At 37.4% G+C, this 19,169-nt stretch overlaps 1 protein-coding gene across 1 annotated transcript; it reads right to left on the bottom strand.

Annotated features, from left to right (window-relative positions):
* Nucleotides 1-10,797: 10,797 nt before the first annotated feature.
* LOC148846579 (uncharacterized) lies at nt 10,798-11,925 on the bottom strand. Its single transcript, XM_088953470.1, has 3 exons — nt 11,398-11,925; nt 11,224-11,282; nt 10,798-11,105 (listed from the first exon to the last, which is right to left on the bottom strand). The coding sequence occupies exons 1-3, from the start codon at nt 11,789-11,791 to the stop codon at nt 11,013-11,015; spliced, it is 546 nt and encodes a 181-aa protein (XP_088809596.1). The 5' UTR covers nt 11,792-11,925; the 3' UTR covers nt 10,798-11,012.
* Between the last annotated feature and the right edge of the window lie 7,244 nt (nt 11,926-19,169).

Raw genomic sequence — 19,169 nt, 5'->3', positions numbered from 1 at the left:
ATTTAGGATTTCAGTGCATAGGTTTTCATTATATTAACTGGCAAAGTCAACTCCGTAATTGTCCTTTGTGATAAATTGATAATATGTTATTGATTTATTGCATTACTGGCGCTCTATTTTATAAGATATCGTTGGAATAGGCCTTATTATCTAGATAGAGTGTCGGCCTTGTGGTTTCTCCCTGTAAGGAAAAGCATTCATCAATCAACCCAGATTGATTTATCAGATGCCACAGGATAATCCCTTGGATTTACTTCAAAAACACAGGTCGAACAGTTTGCATAGCCCAGTTTTATCTGGTAAGAGGAACGGGTTGAGGGTATTCTCAGCTCAGTGGCATTGACGCATGGAGCATTTTCTTTTTATTTTCAACCTTCTATTTTTCTTCCCCTTTTCTTGAGTTAAGTACACTACAAACCAATGCAGAATTCTGAATAACAGCCTCCATAATTTACTAGTAACCCCCCCCACCCTCCAATAAGCCACATCCTGCCCATGAATTTGGCATCAATTCATTGTCAGAATTCATCCCCCTGTACAGTGGGGATAAAAAATTCTGACCTGGACTGATCCGTCATTCTCCCTTCTTTCTTTCTTTTCTCTTAGGCCCCATTTGTTTACATGTAAATATGAATAGGAAAGTTGGTCAATGAATAATTTTTTTCCTATTGACCAACTTTTTATGTTCTTTTTGCATTAAGTAATGGCCCCTTTACCCATTTTAATAGTTATTTTTTGTGAATAGAAATATCATTTTATTATTTACCTAAAAATCCTGAAAATCAAAGGAACATGGATAAGTGTACTTACCCAAGTAAATTGTGTTGTTACGAACAAGGCCTTATATGTTTATAGATGACCCATAGCTTCTGATGACTTTATAGCACTCAACCTAAATAGATCAATTTATCAATGAATGTTGACCACATCATTAAACCTCTTTCCTACCAACAAAGAAAAAAAAAACAAGCTAACCTTCCCTTCCTATGGTTAAAATAAAGTCATTAGTTACAACAATAAATACAAAAAACCTTGCCTTGGCAACCTTGTAAGAAAGTTCTGTCAACATTTATATTTTCTTATAATACACATTAAATCTGAATGTCCTCAAAATCAAACAAGAAAAAATTGAATGCATTGAATTCAAAAAAGTTTAAAAGAAAATACAATTTTCATAGAATACTTAATATACCAATAATTAATTTGGATTCTAGATATGATAGATTCTTAAAGTAAAAATATGTATTTTTATATTAATATAAATCTATACTATACACGGTGGATGTAGATCATAAAAATTAAATATCCAAATACCATGTCATATATGGTTAACACTTACTCGTACATATGTACATAGCACATGCTCTTACACTAGTATTAATAATATATACATATATGTGCAAGATATGTATCACTACATACAAACACTCATACAATTCCATATAAACCATGACAAGTAGTACAAGTGTTTTTCAAAAATATACTCTTACGTGCTTTGCATGTGACAATTTTTTATAATAATTATAATGATAGTAAATAAGATGCTTCCAAAATTTTTTACAATTATTTTTTATATTTTTATGTATAAAAGTTATTCTTAGATGTCACACTTAATATGATGAATATATGATATTAAAGAAATGTTCAAATATTTTTTTATAAAATTTTTGTATTTTTTACTTTTGTGTATTTTCATCTTTTTTTTTACTTTTATTATTGCTTAACTATGACATCAAGAGTTGACACATTTTAACCCAAAAGATTGAATTATTGATTGACCACCAAATAGGAAAACAATTCCATTTTTTGGGTTGGTTTTTAATTTGTATTTTGTTCTATCATCAATAATGACAATTATTAATGGTTAATTAATATAGGATTGAACAAAAGAATGGAAGTTAATATTCTAAACATAATACTTAATGAGAGTGAATTGAATGAGGAGAAATGTAATAATTCAAATTACATTTTGTTCCCTTACAATTAAAGAGGGACCAATTTCAAAAATAGAGGTATTCTAATCAAGAATAGGATTCAATGAATGTATGGGAGTTAATACTTTAAATATAAGACTTAATGATGGTGATTTGAGTGAGAAGAAAATTAGTTGTTCAAAATTTTGAATTACACCTTACAATTAAAAAGTGACCAAATTAAAAAATTGTGACATTTTGTTCAAACAAAAGTTTCACTCTCATTGACACTTTTAGTAGTAGTATAGATATATACTAAAATGAAATCTTGAACCAAACTCTTACTGTTATTTGTTTGTTAAACTGAAATTTTTATGGTGTTTCTTTTTCTTGGAAACCAAGCAATTAATGCTGACTTTTTTTTGGTAAACAACAATACAAACATTGTTCAATGACATGCCTTTGCCTTAATCCAGATGATTAACCTTGAATACACACAGACAAAGTCACGAGAGAGAGGATGATTGGCATTTGAATAAAGGCAAGCTAAATGTCTATGATCTATCGCCATATAGTCAAAAATGGTTGACCCGAAGCCATGCTCAAAAATAAATTGGTGTTTCCTCCAATAAACCCAATTTTAAGAGAGGAATTAAAGGCACTAGTAGAACCCATCAACATTTGTATAGGCTTGTCGCACTTTTGCCACTTGATCCCACCAAAACGTTGGAGAAATACGTGAACAAAAAACTGAGGCACTAGGAATAGTTAAATCTTTGATAAGCTTTGATGGAACTGATCGACAGAAAACAGCAAGTCCATTTATTTTTAAGGCCTCCACGTATTTAGATAAGAAATTTTGAGGTCCACAACTAGTACTTGTCAGCCGAGACTCGAGAGGGCAGGACCGAAGGCTAGGCGGCCACATATTCTACTACCTCATCATATTTACATTAATAGATAGATGTTTTACTGGTTTGGGGCCTTTGTGTCCAATTCAAAGCTTCTCCTCGCTATCATAGCCTTAGGAAAGAAAGGAAGTTGATGAAGCTTGTTACATGCATGTTACAAGAAAGCCCTTATGGCCTTTCCTGATCATTTTCTGTTCACTGTTTTCATAGCATTTTGGCATTTTTTCTTATTATTCTGAATTGATAAGGCATTATCCATGACAAAGATCATCCTTGCCTAAAGGTATGGACAATAGTGTCAAAGATAACAGAGGAACAACCACATTAGAATATTAGATAAGACGGGTGACCTCCATTCATGTTAAGATAGTATCTTGTCTAATGAAAAAGGAAAGGCCAAGAGCAAGCATACTAGCACCACTTAGCACATCGTGGCCACTCAACGGTACTCCACTCAACAAGGCCTTTCTCATCTTTATCCTCCATAGACTCGAGACATGGAAGGTCCAAATCTTTTCTCTTATTCGTCTCCTTTTGTCCACCAATCTCTCTCTCTCTCTCTCTCTCTCTCTTACTGACCATCAAGAGAGGAAAGGATTAAAAAAAATAAAGATTAAGAGTTGATAATTAAAGGTTATACATTCTCTTTAGAGGGCATTTTGGTCATCAAAGTGGAACGTGTTAGACTAGTAATTCATAAGATTAAATTACCCATAAATGATTACATTTCTTTAAGCAATAAAATGTTCTTGTTCCATGTGATATGATCCCAATCTTCTATCATTCTGTAATTCTTCAATCTATGAGAGACAGTACAGTAGCAGAGAATCTTGAGAATAAAGAAACACTAAATAAAATCAGAAAGGAAGTATTAACAGATTAAGATGGCAAAAGTCTAAAACTGGCAACATTTGAAATGTAATTCAATACTTTTCTTGGCCACACCGTAATGGGCTTTTAAGAACAGTGAGCAAACTAACTAGTTGAGGTTTCGGGTTCCCATTGTATGATTGTGATCCAATCCTTTTTGCTTTTCATATTGACTTTCAACTTTTCACCACCACTCAGCTACACACTATACCAACACACACGAGTGTACAAAGCTGACCCAAGATTCCATATTAAGGCTCCCTTCTTGTGCTTCTCTCTCCCCTAATGAGTACCAAGACCGCCCATCTAATTTTGCCTAGTAAAAATAAAGAAAAAAAATCCTGGACAATTCAAACAACGAACCACCATTCCTTGATTTCTGAACCCGCAAAACTACCTTGAACAGACGCGATCATAAATAATCAATCATGTACAATCGTTTGATGCTAATGGCTCGTTGTTTAAAAATATCATCATTTAAACCTTGTCCCAACTATATAGAGCCACTTACATGAAACCTGTTTTACCATTCCATCATCAAATTATGGACAATTGAATCATTTCTTACTAATTCCAGCAAGTCCTTTTTTGTCTTCCCACAATTCTTCTAACCCCTTCAACTTGTAACAGATTACTTCTAATTGCAGATAGTCTTCTATGCACATGACCAAACCACATCAGTCTACTCTCTTATTTTATCACCTATTGGAGCTACTCCTAGGTTTGTATGATTTCATTTCTGATCCTATACTTTCTAGTTTTACTACTCATCCATCTAAAGATTATACAGTTCTGTCAATCATTTTTTGGTCATGCTATTTCTTAACTGCCCAACACCCTACTCCATATAACATAGTTGGACAGACAACTATTTTATAGAATTTTCCTTCAAGCTGGAATGGTATTCGCCTATTACATGACTCCAAATGCACCCCCTCCATTTTGCCCATTTTGCTCCAATTCTATAAGCAACATCCTCCTCAATCTCCCCTTTGTCATGAGAACCAAAGTAATGGAGGATATCACACTATATTATTTTTTGGTCTTCAATCCTAAGTGTATCCTAGTTTGCCCTCCTATTATTATTAAATTTACATTGCATACATTCTGTTCTAGTCCTACTTATTTTAAACCCCTTGCTTTTAATGTACTTGTCCATAAATCTAATTTTGCATTCGATCCTTCATAAGTTTAATTTTGCATTTGATCCTTCACAAGTTTCATCCACTAATATGCTATCAACAAACATCAGGCATCACAAGGCTTATTCTTAAATATGTTTTGCTCAATTCATCTATGACTCGTATAAATGAATAAGAATTAAGTGTTGACCCTTGGTGAAGACCCATTGTAATTGCAAAATCTAACGTCTTCTCCCAGAAGTGTTCTAACATCGGTTTTTGCACCCTCATATGTATCCTTATTTAACTTCACATACCTATTTGGAACTCCTGTCTTTTCAAAACCCACTATATTACTTCATCATGTGCTTTCTCTAAAAAAATTGAAAACTATATGAAAATCTCTCCTCTCTTAAACTTTTCTATCAATCATTTTAATAGAAAAAAGCTTACATTGTTGATCTCCCTAGCATAAACCCAAATTGATTTTCTGGTATACTTGTTACATGTCGAAACCTTTGCTTGATTATTCTCCCCAAAAGTTTCATAGTGGTGGTTCATGAGCTTAATTCCATTGTAATTATTTTATTAAAGAAAAATTCCACAATAATTGTTACAGCTTTGTAAATCACCCTTATTTTTAAATATGAACGCAACAGTAACAGAGGTCCCAGTAGTATCAAAAGGCCATCAAGGGTGCATTTCCTACTTTCACAAAATGAAAAGATTGTGAAACACCAAAATAAATATTGTAACGCAGCTGAGCTCATAGCTCTAACATCACTTCGCAGAATAATAATGGAGCAGCATAGTATATCATTTATTGAATTGTAACAAGCAAAGCAAAGCTATAATTTAAGCAGTAGCATATGGAGAGTTGAAGATGTTTTTCCCTGTTGGTACTGTACTACTATTCTATGTATGTGGCAAACATTGAAATGGAGAAAGTTTTCTTGGAGGCCCAGTAAATAAACAGGCAAGTGCTCCACAAAAGACACCATGGATAATGCGCAACCACGTATGTCAGTAACTGGTAAGCTAATATCAAGAAACCCATACAACATATTATCTATAATATTAAATTATCCAGAGCCTTTCTACAACTTGATATCCAAAAGCCGGCACTGAATGAGCAGATCTAGGATGCTAGAAAAACAGAAAAAAAATCGTTGTATAATTTGATAGTTGTTCTCTTGTTTATCCAAGGTATCTTCTTCATGTTCAATGTGGCACAGTATATGTTAGAATTTTCCAATCTATAAAAGCAAATGGCAAAAGATCAAAAGAGGGGTGAGAGAGAGAGAGAGAACTCAGATGGCGCACTTCCCGCACCCTATCCCCCCCCCAATAAAAATAGAGAAAAAAAAATTCCTTGGCTACGGGGAACAAGATAATCATATTTCATGTTTGATACAATTACACTGAATCATTCGTCTTCCATCAATGCCAACACGATCTTGCCATGGTTTATGGGCTTGATCCTTCTGTCTACATCCAAACCCCAAATATATTTCAAGAAGGGCCTACTACCATACATCATACAGGTTTCCCTATCATGAAGATGACACATGGAAAAGCTTTACATAAAGTTTGGTGCAATAAACTCAGCTATATGCCAAAACCCTTGCAGCAATGTCCCCTTTGATGCACTGCAATTTCTTTGACACAAATTCCCCATATTAAACAAAGAATGGAACTTTTTGACACAGCACCACACGAACAATGGTATATAAGGCAGGTTCTATGGATGAAACTAGGGCTGCAATCAAATCGAGCTCTAATGGAATAGTTCGGGCTTGAATTCGATTAGGCTCAATTCGAGTTCGATTCTAATCGAGCTCGAGTCGAGTTCAGACCTTGGGGTAAGTTCAATTAGTTATTCGATCTCAACCAATAAAAAGCTTGGCCCAATTAATACATACATATATAAAAAATATATACTATATATTATAAAACTGTCATATATATTATAGAAGAAAAACAGCCTTTTGAAATTAAAGGATTGTTTAAAATATTGCAGAGAATCGATTTAGAGTAGCAGAAATCAGGTTTCAAGAAGAGAGAAAAGGAAGAGGGTGGCGGCAATAAGGGTTCAGAGAGAGATTTCGAACATAATCTCCTCTTACACCCCTAATCCTATTTCATTAACTTAAACTTTAGTAATTTACAGAGAGGTCCCTGGTTGGGTAGATAATTAAAAACATAACATAAGAAAAATAAAGGCCCAAATTGTAGCCCATTACAGCAAAGAACATAAAAAGATAAAATAAGACAAACAGCCTATAGGCCATTTGGCCCATCTTCTCTACACTCCCCCTCAAGCTGAGCATAGATGTCAATCATGCCAAGCTTGCCAATATCATGCTAAAGTTTAGCCTTGGGAATGCCCTTGGTGAGGAAATCAGCTAACTGTCCTTCAGAAGTGATGAAAGGTAGACAAACTTCTCCAGAAACCACTCTTTCTCGAATGAAGTGTCTGTCAACTTCAATATGTTCGGTTCTATCATGTTGCACTGAATTGTGAGCAATGTTGATGGCAGCCTGATTATCACAGTATAACATCAATGGCTTATCATGCTCAATACCCAGTTCCTCCATCAAGGATCGAAACCACAGCAATTCAAAAACTCCATGAGCCATGGCTCTGCATTCAGCTTCGGTTGAAGATCTGGTAACAACTGATTGTTTCTTGCTTCTCCAAGAAACAATATTACCTGCCACCAAGCTACAGTATCCAGAGGTAGACTTTCTGTCATCAATATTTCTGGCCTAATCAGCATCTGTGTAGGCTTCAAGTTTCATATGACCATGCTTAGCAAATAGAATTCCCTTTCCAGGATGCTACTACCATGTGAGTGTCCCTGGGAGCATGCATGAACTAACTAATGCAACTGACAGCATATGCAATGTCTGGTCGAGCCATGCATAGATAGAGTAGTTTCCCAAGTAGCCTCTGGAAGACTCCCTTATCTTTCAACAATACTCCATCTAAGACAGAGAATTTATGACTCATATCAATAGGACTCCGGATCTCCTGCCCACGAGAACCCTGCCCACGCCTACTCATAATACACCACCCTCCGTGAATTGGGAGCATCTCCCCCTTGCATAATACTATGCAGAGGATGAGATGTTCTCCATGTGTGACTGCAATAAACATGGCCAGGGTTCTCGTGAGCAGTATCAATAGGAGTAGCAACTGGTCTAGCACCAATCTTCCCTATTTCAGAGAGCAAGTCAAATACATACTTTCGCTGAGAGATAAGGATCCCATCCTTAGATCGAGCAACTTCTATGCCAAGAAAGTATCTCAACTCCCCTAGATCTTTGATCTCAAACTCTGTATGAAGAAAAAATTTAAGATCATTAATCCCTAATACATCATTACCAGTCACAACAATATCATCAAAATACACAATCAGATATACAGCCAAAAATCCTCTCCTCTTCACAAAGAGGGTATGATCAGATTAAGTCTATACATAGCCAAAGTTAACAAGGACAGCCCTAGACCTTTCAAACCATGCTCTAGGGGACTGTTTAAGTCCATAAAGAGACTTCTTAAGCTTGCAGACTTTCCTTTTCATATCTGTTTCATACATCCCTGGAGGAAGAGACATATAGACCTCATCATGTAATTCTCCATTCAGAAATGCATTCTTTACATCCAGCTAGTAAAGTGGCCAGTTTGAGTGTGCAGCCAAAGATAGCAAAACTCTCATAGAAGTCATCTTTGCAATAGGAGCAAAGGTCTCCAGATAGTCAATCCCATATGTCTGTGTATAACCTTTTGCAACCAGCCTAGCCTTGTACCTTTCAATGGTGCCATCAGCATGATATGTGATGGTAAAAAGCCCACTTACAACCTACTAGTTCCTTCCCTTCAGGTAAATCAACCACTTCCCAAGTGTAATTCTTGTGTAGGGCATCAATTTCTGTTATTATAGCATCCCTTCATTCTGGAATAGTAAGAGCTTCTGACACAGACTTGGGTATTGGGTTAGAAGCAACAGAAGAAAGATAGCCAAAATATGAAGGAGAGAGCAAACTATAAGAAAGGTGTTTCCAAATGCAATGTGTAGTACATTTCCTTTTTCCTTTCCTAATAGCAATAGGGATATCAAGGTTTGGGAAGAATGGCTCCAAAGGGGCTATATCAATACCTGTTGTCTCTTCTATGACTAGAAGTGCAGGAGGCTCATGTTGTGTAGGGGAAACAACCAGTTCACTTCTAGTTCTCTGTCGTTGGTACAGTTGGGATTAAAAAGAGGACAAGGAGGTAATGGATGAGGGATAGGAACAATGGAATGAGAATGAAATGGTTGATCCTCCCTTGACTCATTTGAAGGAGGAAGAGGCTCAAAAGAAGGCTCAACTGGGACACGAACTAGAGGCTCAAAAGAAGGCTCAACTGGGACACGAAGGGGAAGAGCAAACAACTATGACAAATTCTCCCCCTTTGGACAATGCCTCTCCTGGGAAGAATCATAAAACGGAGAAAGCTCATCAAAGGTGACATCCATTGAGACATACCGAGTTCCAGCCTTCGGATCAAAACAACCTTTTTGTGTGGGGGAATTAACCAAGGAAAATACACTTGTGGGCTTTTGGTTCAAATTTATGTCTCTAGACACTTGGAATATGTACAAAAAAAAGCTCCTGTGAGGTGAAGAAATATGGGAAGAAAGAAACTTTAGGATATTCTCAGCGGTTGAGAGGGGTGGAAAAACTGAAGGCTATCATTCATTTTAGGGTTGTACAGTGGCTGAAATCTTTGGAACTATTCACAGGTTACACAGTGGATGACATATTGAGGAAGTGGGGTGAAATAGCAAAGTGCACACAGACCAAGTCAGTAATGAGTGTGTCTTGGACACACTCATGAGTGTGTCTTGGACACCTCCATCTGTTGGGTTCATGAAATTAAATATTGATGGGAGTAGTAGGGGGAACCCTGGACAATTAGGAACTGGGGGTGTCTTTGGGGATGAGAATGGGGTCATTTTTGCCTCGTTCTCAGGCCCAATTGGAGTGGGTGACTCCCTTAGAACTGAGATCTTTGCAGTTATGAAAGGAGTCCAGAAAGCCAAGGAGATGAACATCAGAAAACTCTTAATTGAAGGGGATTTGGAGGTGGTGATAGAGTCGCTGAATACAGACAGCAATGGTTTATGGAAGTACAGTAATTAGAGGAGGAAATTTGAGTGGCTGGTGCGGGAGATGGAAATTAAAATATGTTGGGTCAAAAGATCAGCCAATTCTCTAGCTGATGGTTCAGCTAAACAAGGGGCAAAAAGGGATTCAATGTTTTGGGCTAAGTTGTAATTTTTTGTCTTTACCTATCCTTTTGTTTTCTTGGTTGTACTTGGAAGATAAGTGTGTTTGTCTTCCTTATGTAACCTCTTTGGTGAATTAATGAAATTTTTATTGATCAAAAATATATATATATATGTACATAACAAGTGCAGCCAAAGACACGGAGTGGAATAGGAAAAAGGTCCTTGCCCAGATGAAGAAAACTGAAGGGAGACTTAAACTCCAATACCCTGGATGGCATATGGTTGATTAGGTAGGTTGCAGTGAGAACAGCATCATCCCAAAATTTTGTAAGGACATGTGAGGCAAAAAGAATACTTCTTGTAACTTCAACAATATGCCAATTTTTTTCTTTCAGCAACTCCATTCTGTTCTGGGGTCCTAACACGGGAGCTTTGGTGAGTAACCCCCAAATCAGTGAAATAACAGGTTAGGTTTTTCTCAATACATTCTTTTGCATTGTCGGATCTGAAAATTTTAATTCTAGTATCAAACTGGGTTAGAACAAATTCATGGAATTGCCTCACAAGTCTGGGAACTTCATCACGGGACTTTATCAAAAATATCCAAGTGAATCATGAAAAATCATCAATGAACAAGATAAAATATTTGTAGCCACCCATAGAAGATAAGTGGTAAGGCCTCAACACATCAGAGTGCACAATATGGAATGGAGAAGATCTGTTATTACTTGAAGGATAATTGCTTCTACAATGTTTTAACAACTCACAAGACTCACAATGAAGACTAGACAAATTAATTCACTTAAATAGCTCTAGGAATAAATGACTCAATGCAGAAAAAGAAAAATGACCCAAACGAAAATGACATAACATGACACAACTGAAAAACTCTGAAGATGTAGATCCAAAAGCAGCTTTTCAAGGTTGTCCATGGCCCTGTCCAGGAGTGTCCAATAGATATATTCCGTTCACCTCATGGCCACTCCCAATCACTTTCTGAGACTCCAGATCCTGAATAATACAGTAGGAAGGAAACAAATGTTACACAACAATTCAAAGACTTAGTTAGGTTGCTTACATATAACAAATTTGTATTTAGTTTGGGTACATGAAGAGCAGAAGGAAGTACCAAAGAGTTTGTAGCCTTGATGGTTCCCTTTCCAGAGATAGGAGCAAGACATCCATCGGCTAGGGTGATTTTGTCACAGCCAAGGAGTAAATCATAAGAAACAAACAAAGTGGGAAAGGCTGGTCATATGATCAGAAGCACCAAAATCAATAATCCAAAGGATCCTACGATTACCTGAGATAGTTGCATGATTGGCAGAAGCCCGTATACCTGAATGAGCAAATGAAGAAGAGGTTGAATTTCCTGGAGGGTTGGAAGTAGAGGCTACACCCTCTAGGTGACTGATCATTCTTTGAAACTTCTCATACTCTGCCTTCATAGCTGCTAACTGCTCACTAGAAATCTTCTCTTCAGTTAGACATCTGTCACTATCTGGACCAGCAACAATATTGGCACTCCATGCCTTCATATTATCAGACTTCTTTTGAAAATGAAGGGGAAAAAGATCCGGATGCAATTTCCAACACTTGTCTTTTGTGTGTTTTGGTTTCTTATAGTACTCACAAATAATTTCTTTCTTCCTTGAGCCAACTAGATTTCCTGTAACTCCCTTAGGTTTCACTCCCATATTAGCAAAGTGATCATTTAGACCAGCCCCTTGAACATGGATTGAGATGGTGAAACACTATCCTTGGATAAGATATTCTGCTTTGTGATATCATATACTGGATTCAGCCCTACCAGAAACTCAAACACCTTGTTTCTCCCAAAAAGTTTCCTATAGGTCTCGGCATCATTAGTGCTTTCCCAGGCTACAGTTTCCATCAAATCAATTTCTTGCCATAGAGATTTCAGTATTGAGAAATAAACAGTAAAGGTTTCTCCCCCTGTCTCAAATTCTTCACATCACTTCTCAGCTTGTATGCTCTAGCTACATTTAATTTCTGGGAATAGGTTTCAGCAACACTATCCCATATTTCCTTTGCTGAATTCATCCACAAATAGTGTTGACTAATCTGATGTTGCATTGAGTTCATGAGCCATCCAATTATAGTATAATTTTCTTGCATCCATTTTTCATAGGATGGATCATCTTTCGGGGGAGCCTTTTTGCTCCCGGAGATATAACACCATTGCCTCTACTACAGATATGAATTTTTACTAATTGTGACCAAGCCAGATAATTAGTTCCATCTAGCTTGACTGTGGTCGCAGCCAGTAAAGAGTCAACAAAGGCTCCTGGAACCTGTCTGGATTCAGCAACATGCTTGTTTTCAACTTCTGAAGGGTCCATCTTCTTAAAATACTTCAAAAGTAACTTCTAATAACTTTAAATAACAATCAATGAAGATAGAAGAAAAACTGGGTTGTGAATCAACCTCTATGCAGCTGTACCTGCTAACTGCGTCAAACCCAGAAGTCGGGAGAAACAGAGAAAACTCAACCGCACCTTGTAGACTTCATAGAACACCAAGCAACTTGAATCAATCTTCAAGATGAAGAATAAGAAGTCTTTCAATCACTGAGCGCCCAGGTCAAACTCCTTATTGGAGCCCGCAATCAAATTTCTCTAGAAAATTAGGGTTTCGAGCAACACGCTTGAAGCTTTCAGGAGGACAACAAAAACAGTCTCCTCTCCAGAAACCACTAACAACTGGGCTGAAACAGGTTTCTTTAACTATTCATCCAATTCAATTCTCCACACACACTATGAATGGGAAAAAAGAGGTGAAAAAGAGAAGAGCTCGCTCTGATACCAAGAAGAAAAACAGCCTTTTGAAATGAAAGGACTGTTCAAAATATTGTAGAGAATCGATTTAGAGTAGCAGAAATCAGGTTTCAAGAAGAAGGTGGCGGCAATAAGGGTTCAAAGAGAGATTTTGAACATAATCTCCTCTTACACCCCTAATCCTACTTCATTAACTTAAACTTTAGTAATTTACAGAGAGGCCCCTGGTTGGGCAGATAATTAAAAACATAACATAAGAGAAATAAAGGCCCAAATTGAGGCCCATTACAGCAAAGAACTTAAAAAGATAAAATAAGACAAACAGCCTATGGGCCATTCAACCCATCTTCTCTACAATTATATTATAAAGAATATTATAAAATATGTTTTATATTCTATATATAAAAATATTTTTTTATATTCTGTATAATAGAAGAATATACTATATATTATAAACAAATATCATATGTATAAAATATACAAATATATTTATTTTTGAGCTCTCGAGCCAAACTTGAGTTCATTGAATACTTAATCGAATTGAGCTTGAACCAGAAAATATAATTGAGTCGAACTCGAGCTCAAACTCGAACCTAGTAGTATCTTAGCGATCCAATCTAACGGTTGGTGCGGTCCCTCCTTAGGTTAAAGAGGACTTTACATATAAAAGGTTTCTTTTGTGTGTAGGGTTGAGAGAGAGAGGGTGCTCTTGGTGTAAGAGTGGAGTTTTTATTTTGTTTTTGTTTTGGGGGTTGAGAGAGGAAAAGGAGAATGGGTGTACAAGGGTTAAGGGTTGGTTTGGGTTGCAAGCCACAAGGTACCTGTATTGTTTTTCATTTCTTTCATAGTGAATGACAGTTTTCGTCTTTCCTGTGGACATAGGTGGTAAGGCCAAACCACATAAATCCTTTGTATTCTTGGTGGTGCTTGTTTTATTTGCCTTTGCTTGGTTGCCTTGATATTTTCTATTATTTCTAACTTATTCTTGCTACTACTTCGAGTTCTGTTAAGGTAGTAGTTGACTACTAGGAAATCTCTATGTAGAAGTCAACTACTAGGAACAAGATACTAATGGTAGTTGACTACTACAAAATCTCTTCATGAAGTAGTCAACTACTAGAAATAGGGTATTGTTTTCGGGACCAACATAAAATCTTCACATGCTAGAAATTCCATTAAATTTGGCAAGGCATGAGTCTTGAGAAATGAAATTTAGCTTCAAATACTAAATAGATACAAATGCAGGATACAAGCATAATAAATGGGAGACCCATACATGTATCCATGCCCATGATTTTAGGAAATGGATGATAGAAGTCATCACCAACTTCTTTAATCGGTTCCAAAACTGACTTATTAACACCGGCTGCACTATGGAGGGCCTACATGGTCCACTTTATACCATATGCTAATGACACCAGGGTTCAGGGTTGGAATTGAAGATTTAATCATCTCTCACTTGCAAAATGCTGATGACACCTTAATTTTCAGAACCCAGATTTCCTACTCACTCTACCTGCCGTGAATTGCAGCCACACATCTCTCAATTCATAATAGAGATGTGTGGCTGCAATTCACGGCGGGTAGAGAGTGGGTAGGAAAAGTGAGTAGGAAATCTCGTTTGTAATTTTCATTGGTGCATCAGTTGAGCATGCCTATTCTCTAAGAAGTACCCTCAAGTGCTTCCAATTTTTATCAGGTCTTAAGATTAATCTAAGTAAGAGAATAATGATAGGGTGGAAGATATCAAGCAGTCGGTGCCTGAAGATTGTTCTATGGCCATGGGGTGTCTTGATTGGGGAATTTCCTTTTTCTTATCTTGAACTTCCAATTGGGGCTAGAGCTGCTTCTGCATCTACTTGGCAACCTGTTTTAGACAAAAGCGGGCTGGAAGGGGAAATTCCTATCCTTCACGGGGAAAATAACCTTGACAAAAAGTGTTCTTTCAAATCTGTCGGTTTACCATCTATCTTTACCAAAGGCTCCAGATGCTATGGTGGGAGAGATTGAGAGAATTCAGAGAGAACTTTTGTGGAATGTAAGGGCTGAGAGAAAGAAGTTTGACTTGGTTAAATGGGAGGTGGTGTACAGATCTAAAAAAGATGGGGGTTAAGGGTGAGAAGGATCGGAATCTTCAATAGAGCTTTATTGGTTTGGGGAGAAAGGGAGGCCCTTTGGAGGAGAGTGGTGACTTGTAAGAATAGGGTGGTGAACTTTTGGTGGGATTCAAAGGAAGTGAGACACTTCTATGGAATTAGTGTATGGAAAGGGATCGTGAGATTTAACTCTTTGATGATTCCTTTTTATACATGGAAAGTGGAGAGTGGTAGTACAAGGTTTTGGGAAGATGATTGGTCGGGGGTTGGGGAATTCTGTGAAATCTGCCCAAGGTTACACAATCTAGGCAAGAAGGAAGTGCCTATTTCAGAATGCTATGAAGTAATTCATGGTGCTGTGGTTTGGAATCCAAATTTCAGAAGACCTCTTATCGATTGGGAGGTGCAGTGTTTGGAGCTGTTGACAGATCAAATTATGGAAAGAGTGTAAGGAAGTGAAGTTCACAGTCAAGTCATGCATACGGCTCTAATCAGAAATCAGGTGGAGGCTGTGCCAGTTAGGGGTGTTTGGGGGCCATCAGTGCCACCAAGGGCTGAAGCCCTTGCTTAGTTGATTGCTAGAGGTTGCATATTAACTCATGAGAAACTAAAATTCAGAGGTTTTCAGTTCCCAAGCAGGTGTACGGCTTTAGGTTGTGTGAGAAGTTGGTTGTCTATACTTACTGACTTTAAAGAGGTTACTTCTGATTGTAATTTTTTGAGGATGACCTTTTTCTGAGGTCCTTCTGATTTGGTGTGTACAGCTTCTCTTTGTACAAAGGGTCTTTTACATCAATACAATTATACTTCACCTTTGCTCAAAAAAAAAAAAAAAATAGGAAGATGTTCTTCACCTAATGCTTCAATGCTGCTTTACAACTCCAGTTTGGTCCTATTTTTTCAAGCTGTTCAAGGTGGACAGATGCTCTATGTCAGATCCAGATGAAATCTTTAGTTGTTGGCAAGAACCCAAGTGGTGTTAAAACTAAGATTTTATGGACCTGTATTCCCTTTGTATGCTGGGAAATCTGGAAGGAAAGAAACAGAAGAATCTTTTAGGAGACAAAGAAAAGAATGGAAGAGGTGGTGGCTGTCATCGGTTCGACAGTTATTGGTTGGGTGCTGCTGCTTCCAAAGTTTCAAGGGCTGAAGAAAGAAGACTTTGGTGTTAATTTCTGAACTTCTCTGAATTCATAAAAGGATTGTGGATGTTTGTTTTGATACTGAAAGTTTCGTTATTTTTTTTGGTTTTTGTATTGTCTCATTTGTATTCTGGTGGGGATGACATCTTGTCACCTAGTTATATTGTACTTTTTTTTCTTTTTAGTTATAAAATTTTTTCTTTATTTATCTTCAAAAATATGTAATTCCTCTTCCACAAGGCTAATTTCCTAGCAAAACTTTTCCACCACTGGTTTCCAAAACTCGTTACTTACAGGATTTCCTCCCAACAGCAAACCTAAGTAACTATTGGCCAATCTCTAATCTCGCAACCTAGAACCTCAACAAAAATCTGCACTTCCCTATCGTCCATGTTGACTCCTGAAATCCCACTTTTGCCTCAGTTGATTTCAAGCCTCAGTCCCACAAATTCATCAATCAACAGCTTCAGATTTCTCACTGTTTCCAAATCTGCACCCTCACAGAACAAAATTGTATCGTCAATAAATTGGAGGTGAGAGACTACCACTTGATTTCTTCCAATTCTCCATCCCTAATCAAACCCTGTAGATCTACTTTATCACCAACCTACTTAGAACCTCTGACAGTATAGTGAAAAGAAAATGAGACAGTGGAACTCCTTGTCTAAACCACGTTTGGCTGGGAAGAAATCTTTTGCCACTCCATTAATAAGAATTGAATAATGAACTGACCTAACACACCCCTTGATTCACTTCCTCCACTTTGGCCCAAACCTGAATTTATGTAGGGCTTCCAACAACACTTGCCAAACTACTAGGTCATAGGCTTTCTCTAAGTCCACCTTGCAAACTAGACTTTTCATTCTACTTTTCCTCTTTTCTACCATGCATGCATTAGCCACCAGAATTTGATCCACAATCTGTCTTCCTTCCACAAAAGCCCCTTGAAAAGGAGAGATCACCAAGGGAAGGACCATCTTCAACCTCTCAAACAAGACATTTGAGATGATTTTATAAAGATTTCCGATTAGGTTTATTGGTCTATAGTCTTTTGAGGTTTTTGCCCCATTCTTTTTTGGGATCAAGGCAATAAAAGTGGAATTTACCCAGGGAGATCTCCCCTTTGTGAAAAAAATTATTAAAGACTTCCAAGAGGTCTGTTTTCAAAAAATCCCAACATTTCTGGTACAAAGTCATTGAAAAACCATGTGGTCCTAGGGCTTTTGATTGTTGGGAGAGATAGTATTTTGATTGCTCACTTGCAGTTTGCAGATGATATCCTAATTTTCTGTGATGAGGTGGAAATTTTGAAATTAGTGATGAAACTCTTTGAGAGGTTGTCCAACTTGAGGATTACTGGTTTAAGAGCTTAATTGTTGGAATCAACATAGAAGAAGATGATTTGAGGGCAATAGAAAGTTCTCTAGAATGTGAGAGGGAGAATAGCCTACAAGATACTTGGGGCTACCCTTGGGTGACAACCCTAGATCCACTAGCTTTTGGACCCCAATGGTGGAGAGGGTTGAGAAGCTCTTAGTTGGGTGGAGGGGGGATTAACTCTTAATAAGTACACCCTTGCAAACCTTCCAGTGAGGAAATTTGAAAAAGACATGAGGTATTTTATTTGGAAGCAGTTGGGGGAAAAAAGAACGATCATCTGATTAGATGGGAGAAGGTGGTGAAATTAAAGGCAAAAGGGGGATAGGGAATTGGTAATGTCAAGTTGAAGATTCTAACTTTCCTTAGCAAATGGATGTGGAGGTTCCCCAATTTGAATGAGAAATTATGGCACAAAGTTGTTGCAAGTATTCGTGGCATTCCAAGCAAAGGATGGGATGTTGCTTATCTCCGTAGAGCTACTACCGCAGCTCCTTGGAAGGCCATCCATGAGATTCTTCCTACTTTTCTAAATCATGTTAGGTATTATTTGGCTTTGAGTCAGAAAATTAGGTTTTGGGAGGATGTTTGGATTGGGGATATCCCTCTGGGTGAGAGGTTTCCTTCTCTTTCTACTCTTTCCAGTTTAAGGGTAGACCTATTTCTGACTTCTTAGGCCAGCACCCTCATCCTTCGGGGCTGAACTAAAACCTTGGCTTTAACAAAAACTTCATTGAATCTAAAATTCTTTGTGTGTCTAAGTTGTTAAACTTGTTGAATTCAGTGTTTCTGGGAGAAGGTGGTTTGGATTCTAGGGTTTGGGGACTAAATCCTAATGGCTTGTTTTTCTTGTAAAATCTTTCTTTAATTCCTTGGTAGCCACCTCCCCTTCTCCTTCTTTCCCAGTCAAGGAAGCTTGGTGCTTTCCCATCCCCAAAAAAATCAGTGCTTTCTATTAGGAAGTTTTTCATGGTTGTACTAATACCTTTGACTTGCTTCAAAGAAAAAGACCAGCTTGGTGTTTGTCCCCTAGCTGGTGCGTCCTGTGCAAGTTAAATGGTAAGACTGTCTTTCATCTCCTAATCTCTTGTCCTTTTGTTAGCTTTATTTGGAATTGGTTTTCTTCCCTCTTTGGATGCAGATGGTATTCTCCTAACAGGTTGGAAGGGTTGTTTAGTCTTACTGTTTTTAGTTGTACTAAAAGGAGGAGCAAGGTCTTGGGGAGATGTACTAATGCAACAACGCTTTGGACAATTTGGGGGAAAAGAAACTCAAGAATATTTGAAGAAAGAGAAATAAGCAAGGAATCCTTGGTAGAAATCATAACTCTAAGAGTGGAACACAAGGAAAAAAAAACTTTTTTCAGATTTTAAGGTTGAAGATTTTTTTAGGGCAAGGGGTGTTATTGCTTCCTTATCATCTAGAAGATAGAAATCTGTTGTGAAGTGGTCATCCTCAATATGTGGCTGGAAGAAATTGAATTTTGATAGGAGTTGTGTGGGTAATCCGGGTCCTCAAGCATGGGGGTCATTAGGGATGAGGAAGGAAATATCATAGATATATACTTAGGACCTGTTGAACAAGGTGATGTGGCAAGATCAGAAGTTCAGAACTATTGGCTGCAGTATATGGGGTTGAGAAGGCTAAAGAGTTGGGTATTGA

The sequence above is a fragment of the Nelumbo lutea genome, chromosome 7 (assembly GCF_056320005.1).
Source record: "Nelumbo lutea isolate HS-2025 chromosome 7, American lotus-T2T, whole genome shotgun sequence".
Lineage (NCBI taxonomy): Eukaryota > Viridiplantae > Streptophyta > Magnoliopsida > Proteales > Nelumbonaceae > Nelumbo > Nelumbo lutea.
Note: the sequence above shows the minus strand (reverse complement) of the source record. Positions and strands in the feature narration are given on the sequence as shown.